This window comes from Nothoprocta perdicaria, unplaced genomic scaffold (assembly GCF_003342845.1).
Source record: "Nothoprocta perdicaria isolate Ctin4 unplaced genomic scaffold, notPer1 scaffold_252, whole genome shotgun sequence".
Lineage (NCBI taxonomy): Eukaryota > Metazoa > Chordata > Aves > Tinamiformes > Tinamidae > Nothoprocta > Nothoprocta perdicaria.
This window is the reverse complement of record NW_020455480.1, coordinates 742,816-749,008: the sequence shown is the minus strand read 5'-3', so window position 1 is coordinate 749,008 and position 6,193 is coordinate 742,816. Positions and strand designations below refer to the sequence as shown.

The 6,193-nt window shown below is 66.4% G+C and overlaps 2 protein-coding genes across 2 annotated transcripts in view; one reads left to right on the top strand and one right to left on the bottom strand.

Annotated features, from left to right (window-relative positions):
* IFT46 (intraflagellar transport 46) overlaps positions 1-3,185 on the top strand; it is a 4,156-nt gene extending 971 nt beyond the window's left edge. Inside the window, exons 2-10 of the mRNA XM_026040305.1 lie at positions 3-67; positions 158-232; positions 314-407; positions 595-723; positions 1,143-1,264; positions 1,705-1,771; positions 1,973-2,033; positions 2,361-2,446; positions 2,910-3,185. Coding sequence (XP_025896090.1) covers positions 3-67; positions 158-232; positions 314-407; positions 595-723; positions 1,143-1,264; positions 1,705-1,771; positions 1,973-2,033; positions 2,361-2,446; positions 2,910-2,999 — 789 coding nt within the window. The 3' untranslated portion in view covers positions 3,000-3,185. The remainder of the gene's footprint in view (positions 1-2; positions 68-157; positions 233-313; positions 408-594; positions 724-1,142; positions 1,265-1,704; positions 1,772-1,972; positions 2,034-2,360; positions 2,447-2,909) is intronic.
* A 945-nt stretch (positions 3,186-4,130) lies between these two features.
* Positions 4,131-6,096, bottom strand: TMEM25 (transmembrane protein 25). Its single transcript, XM_026040304.1, has 8 exons — positions 5,850-6,096; positions 5,475-5,756; positions 5,280-5,402; positions 5,181-5,217; positions 4,978-5,063; positions 4,828-4,899; positions 4,586-4,736; positions 4,131-4,442 (listed from the first exon to the last, which is right to left on the bottom strand). Exons 1-7 carry the CDS (start codon positions 6,094-6,096, stop codon positions 4,663-4,665), a joined length of 921 nt encoding a protein of 306 aa, XP_025896089.1. The 3' UTR covers positions 4,131-4,442; positions 4,586-4,662.
* Positions 6,097-6,193: the final 97 nt, after the last annotated feature.

The following is a 6,193-nucleotide window of genomic DNA, read 5'->3' as shown; positions in this document are numbered from 1 at the left end:
AGGACGAGAGCTCCGAGAGCGACTCGGCCGACGACGAGGAGGAGGAGCGCGGCGCGGCGCCGGCGGGGTGAGGGCGGCCCCGGCGCCGGCGCCGGCCCCGCGGGACCCCGGCTGCAGCGCGCGGCGCTCAGCGGGCCGCCCTCCCGCCCGCCGCCAGTGCCTACAACCCGGCCGACTACGACTACCTGCCCGTGTCCAGCGAGGTGAAGGAGCTCTTCGAGTACATCCGGAGGTGAGCGGGAGCGGCCGCGCCGGCCCCGCGCGCCCCGCAGCCCCGCGGGGTGTCACGGGCCCCCCGTGCCGCCCTGGCCAGGTACACGCCCCAGGCCATAGAGCTGGAGCACAAGCTGCAGCCTTTCATCCCGGACTTCATTCCCGCCGTGGGAGACATCGACGCCTTTTTAAAGGTATTGCGGAGTCCCCGCGGGCAGAGGAGGGGGCGCTGCTGGCGCTGCCCCCTCGGGCACCTGCCGGGGCAGAGCGGCCTGGCGCTCGCTCGGTGGCCGCAGCGTGAAGCTTGTGCGGGGGCCGCGGCGGCAGCCCCGCTGTCTCCCCTCCTTCGGAGGTGCCAGGAACCTGGCCCTGTCTCCGCAGGTGCCGCGTCCGGATGGCAACCCTGACAACCTGGGCCTGCTGGTGCTCGACGAGCCCTCCACGAAGCAGTCGGACCCCACAGTGCTCTCTCTGTGGCTCACGGAGGACTCCAAGCAGCACAACCTCGCAGTGAGTTGCGATCACAGGGGAGTTTTCCTGCTGCTACAGGGAAAAGACCTGCCTCTAGCCACACTTTTGTGCCCATAGGAATACTGCCTTGCAGCAAAACTGGTAACTTGGCCTTAAAAGGGGAAAACAAAGCACCCCGAGCCACAAACATTTCCTACTTCTCTCCTGAAACACACGCAGACCTTGCTTCTAGGGAGGAAGACCTTGCTTCCTCTGTGTGTTTCCTTCCCCTCAAGCTGAGGTTCCTCTTCCTTCTCGCTCCTGGCCTGTTCTAAGCATTTGTGTCCCAGCTGCTCGTCCGTCTCTGCAAAGCAGCTTGCAGGGCGCAGCCTGCAAAAAGGCTTCCAGTTCAGTGGGGCTGCCCGTGACGTTTGCAGAGAGGCACTGCCCTCTGTTTGCAGGCTGACATTTCTCTCTAGCAGCAGATAAAAGTGAAGAGCATAGAGAACGCAGAGAAGAACCCCAAGGCTATTGACAGCTGGATCGAAAGCATCACAGAGCTGCATCGCTGCAAGCCTCCCGCCACTGTGCACTACAGCAGGTGAGCGGGCGCTTGAGCCAGGCCTGCGTGGACTGACCCGTGCAAGCGGCGCCGTGGGCGGGAGGCGCCCGTGCCCGCACCGGGCAGGACACCCGCGCCCCGCTCTGCAGCAGGGGCAGGAAGGCGGCTCCATCCACGGAGGCGGGAGCGGTGCCGGAGCCGCCGCGGCTGCGAGCTCCGGAGCTGCCGCCTGCCCCGGCTGCCACACGGAGCTTCCAGCCTCGCCCCCCAGGCTTCGGCCACCAGGCCACACAGCGGAGACGCCCTCTGCACTTCATCTCCCTTTCCTGAATAGAAGTGCCTGAGGGGACATTCTGCAGCCGCCCTGTCCCCCAGCTGGGCACAACACTGACTGGCACCACGGTGGCAATAGGAAGCCATTCCCAAGGCCAGCGTTTAATCCTGCAGGACGTGTTTGTTTTTTTCTCCTCCCCTTGCAGACCAATGCCCGACATTGAAACTCTCATGCAGGAGTGGTTGCCGGAGTTCGAAGAGCTCCTGGGAAAGGTACGTTGGCCGGGAAGGGCACCGAGTTCGGCTCCTGATGCCGGTGACCGTCCTGTGCGTCACCCAGGCTGCGCGGCTCCACTCCCCGGGTGCCGTCGGTCCCGTGGCAAGGCCCGGGCCTCGGCGCCTGCATCGCCACGCGCAGCGTGTGCTCGGGCTGGCGCTCCCTGCGCGCGGAGCTGCCAGAGCCCTCTGTTCCAGGTGAGCCTGCCAACCGCGGAGATAGACTGCAGCCTGGGCGAGTACAGCGACATGATCTGTGGTAAGCAGAGGACACCCCTCTCGTGCCCTGCTCCAGAGGCGCCGGACTGACTGGGTACAGAGCCCTGTGAGGGCTGAGCGGCTGTGCTGGGCAGCCTGCTGGCGCGAGCGCACATCCCCTGCCTCGAGCCCTGGGCCGAGAAGCGGGTACCCCAGCGCCCCCGGGTGCGCCGGCTCCTTCTGCGAGCGCGGGCGGATGCCGTGCGAGCAGCCCCGCGCGGGTCACTGAGAGGAAGGGTCCCGCGGGAGGCTGGCGCTGCTCTAGCAGCCCTCTCGGGAGGGCAGCAGAGCCCGGGAGCCCTCAGGTGCTTCTGCGCTCTGTCCATAGCCATTCTGGACATCCCTGTGTACAAGAGTCGCATCCAGCCCCTGCACGTGCTCTTCTCCCTCTACTCGGAGTTCAAGAACTCACAGGTGAGCAGTGCCTCAGCCTCCAGCGCGGACCATTTGCAAACTTCTGAGACCTGCACTTGCTACCCAGCGCGTTTGCAGATGCCCAGGACAAAACAGCCCAGCCCAAAAGGGCCCAAAGAGCATCTGCTGAGCTACTCCTTTTCCTAATGTTTACATGATATATCAAGAAAATGTAGCAGTGGTGCGACTGCAACATGACACAAGGAGCCTCTGATTTACCGCTAAGCTGCCACACAGCAGCATTCACAGTGCAGGACGAGTGCCCAGGGAAGTCACAGTGAGTCAGGCACATACAGAGGCTCGGACCAAACTGGCCTGGGAACCCCACAGGCCAACCCGAGGCTCTAGGAGTCTCCTGACCACCCCAGTCACACGAAGGAAATTGGGCTAGGGCTTTGACAGGCTGCCTGTGTTCTAGTCCTCGAGAATTCAACCTTTGCACTTGTGCTTTCTTTCCCCACAGCACTTTAAATCGCTGGCCGAAGGGAAGGCGGCCGGGAGCCCTCCTTCCAACCCGGCCTCCCAGGCAGCAGAAGTGCTGAGCTTCACGTGAAGCTTCGCCTTACATCCCCTTCTGCTGCCTCCGTATCTGCGGCAACTTCAGAAGTTCCACCAAAGCACCTTGCAAGGCAAAGCACAGCAATCCAAAAGACTCCCACCTTTCAGGGACACTGCTAGGGAATCAGAGGGTAGGATTTGAGCCCTGGCATGTGTTGCAGAAGCTGCCTCATCCTTCCCTCTCAATTGTTCCCAAGGAATAAAACATTACACTCCCTCCAGCAAGCAAGAGTCTCTGTGTGACACCGTGCAGACCTGCAGAGCAGACTTGTCATGCGCTACAGCTGCTGGACATAAATTCCATGCTCAGAGAGCAAACCGAGTCATATACTGTGCTCCAGGGTCCTGCTCTATCCAGGAATCCCCTCTGCCCGTTACTGCCCTTTCTCTCTTCTCAGCTCACTTGGGTATAGGCACCAATGTCACTGCTGTGTTTTTCCATGTTCTACCAAACAAAGTCTATGAAGGCAGGAGGAGGCTGGGAGGGCACAGGGCTCTCTGCCCACCGCGCACTGCCCGCAGGTGACAACAGGCGACACGGGGCACGTTTGTTATAGGCTCAAAGGGTGACAAGGGCAGGGTGTTAAAAGCTGGAGGAGGTGCTGCCTTTCCTGCTCCCATCAGCTATTCTACCAGAGTGCATCAGAGAAAGAAAGGAACGAGGAGGAGAAATCAGGAGGACGGTGGCGGGTGGACACGCGAGTTCCTTTATTGCCGTTGGGAAGAGCCCCCGGCCCGGCGCCGGCGCAGCCGCACGGAGCTCCCGGCACCGGCAGGCGCCGAGCAGGGGCCCCGCAGCCGCCCGCCCCGCGCCGGGACGCTCCGCAGCAGCAGCCGCTGCGGTCGCGCTGGAAACAACTGCGCTGCCTTTGGACGATAACCTATTTTTAACGTGCTGAGGTTAAATCAAGACATGCCTTGGCTAAGGGCAGAGCTACTGGAAGCGAGCAGGGGAGCTCCTGCCAGCCGGCTGCTCCGGCGCGTGGCCCTGTGCGTGGCCGTGGGGCTGCTCCGCGCCGGCGGCACCGCGTCGCTCCCCGGTGCCAGGCCCCCCAGCCAGGCAGGCCCCGCGCGCTGCTCCCTTACGAAGGGTGAGAGCCGGGACAGGGGCGCGGAGCAGCCTCCCGCAGCAGCGGCGTCCGCTGGGGCCCTCTCGGTATTCCCGGGAGCAGGCCCCGCTTTCCCTGCTGCAAGGCAGCCGGGAGCAGCAGCACCCTGCGCGTGTCTGCCCTTTCAAAACCTCTCCCAAGGGCTCCTGCCCAGCCCAAACGGGGAGCTCCTTTCTCATTCACGCGGCACGAGGTGTCCCCCATGCGGCCCAATACAGCACCTGGGTCCCAGAACGGTCAAGCCTGGGGAACTGGGGCAAGGCCAGCCGAGTTCTGCCCGAGGACGGGCCCATCGGCAGCCACACGAAGGACAAGCTGCATACACAGCACTGTGGGAAAACCCGGGTCAGGGGGCCGCAGAGTCCTCAGCATTAGCCAGGCCTAGGCTGCTGCTGGGCGCCCTGTGCCCCTGTGCCTGGCAGGCACCCCGAGCCCTCCCGGGGCCCCGGGGTTGCTCCCCAGCCCGGCTCACCAGAACCAGCTCCGCGCCGCAGCTCCATGATGAGAACGGCCGGGATCCAGGGCGGGCAGCACCAAGGACCAAGCGTCTCAGAGCCAGATCTCGTCGCTGCTGGTGCTGGACACCTTGTAAATGTAGCCGGTGGCGGGCAGGCGGACGAACCCTGCGGCGCCGAGAGGACAAGTGCTGCGGTCTGCGGAGCAGCCACAGAGCAGTGCCTCCCCGCACGGCCCCGAAGCTGCCAAAGCCCCCACCGAGGCCCACGAGCACCGGGCCCTTCTCCAGCTCCAGTCGGGCGGCCTCCTCTCCTGTGGCTCCGGGGCTGCCTGTGCGCAAGGAAGGAAGGACGGACAGAAGGAAGGGCTCAGAGCAACGGGGGACCCCGTGGCGCTGCCGGGACTCACCTCGGGGCTCCTGCGCCAGGTCGCTGAGGCGCAGGTTGGGCGGTAGGGAGCGGTGCTCACGGGGCAGCTGCGAGCAGCCGGGGCAGCTGCGTTGGGAGCAGAGGCTAAGCGTGGGGCCCCGCAACCGTGCGTCCCTAGGGTGGCAGGTGCCCCAGGGCGCTCTGTGGAGCGGAGCCCCGTGGGGCGCAGAAGGACGGACTGACCTGGGGGGCAGAGGCGAGGCCGCGGGTCCGGGCAGCCCTGTGGGAAGAGGGCGTCAATGCGGCGGTGTCGGAGAGGGGGCCCCGGCCGCCTGCCCTTACCTGTGCCAGGCTTCGCGTGGCGGCGGGCGGCCACGCAGCCCAGGCCCAGCAGGGCGCCCAGCACCACGGCCACGCCGGCAGCGACCCCCAGCAGCGGCAGCTCCACGCGGGCGTCCCAGAGACCTGCGCGAGCGCCGGGGCCCTCAGCAGCCACTGCTGCTGCCACCGACCCCGTCCCCATCCCCGCAGACCTACCTGGGGCCGGGATGGAGGCGTTAGCAACGCCGAGGCCGTTGGTGGCGTGGACAGAGAAGGTGCCGGGCAGGGCGCTGAGATGCACGGTGTGGTTGGTGAGCGCAGGGTGCCCGTTGGCATCAGGAGCCAGCAGGGAGGTGTTGACCACAGGCCGGCCGTCGGGGCCGAGCCAGGTGATGGCGGCGGGTGGGTTGGCCTGCACCGGCGCCAGCAGCACCACGAGCAGCCCGGGCGCCGCAACCTCAGCTGGGTGCGTGTCCGTGCGCAGGATCTCAGGCGGGACTGCGTGGGCATGGGCGCCTGTCAGCAGCACCATGGCACCAGCCCCCACCCGGCCGCAGCTGCGCGGGGCAGCCCGTGCGCAGTCGAGCTCACGCTGCACGTCGAAGTGCACGGAGGCATCGGTGGCACCGGGGACTGCAGGGGCCAGGGCGCACGTGAGCTGGCGGTCGGCGCGGCGTGCAGGCAGCGTGAAGGTGCTGGGGGCGCCGGGCTCGGCCAGGCTGTCGGGCTGATGGGGGCGGCCGTCCAGGTACCAGGCGAGCGCGGTGGCGGGGAGCGGCGCCCGGCAGGTGAAGGGCCAGCGCTCGCCATCGCGCAGCGCCCGTGCCCGCCCATCCATGGCGGGGCCGGGCCCCGCCGGGGCAAGGGGTGCCGGGGGTGCCCGCGGGGCGCCGTGTGCGCGGGGCGCAGCCGCGGCGCAGAGCAGCAGCCGCAGC

Excerpts from the sequence above, each read along its gene's own strand:
- TMEM25 (XM_026040304.1), bottom strand. The coding sequence starts at position 6,096 with ATGGATGGGCGGGCACGGGCGCTGCGCGATGGCGAGCGCTGGCCCTTC. Across the intron at positions 4,900-4,977 it reads CCTGGCGCAGGAGCCCCGAG|GCAGCCCCGGAGCCACAGGA; the intron begins GTGAGTCCCGGC and ends CCTTGCGCACAG. Across the intron at positions 4,737-4,827 it reads CCCGGTGCTCGTGGGCCTCG|GGTTCGTCCGCCTGCCCGCC; the intron begins GTGGGGGCTTTG and ends TCGGCGCCGCAG.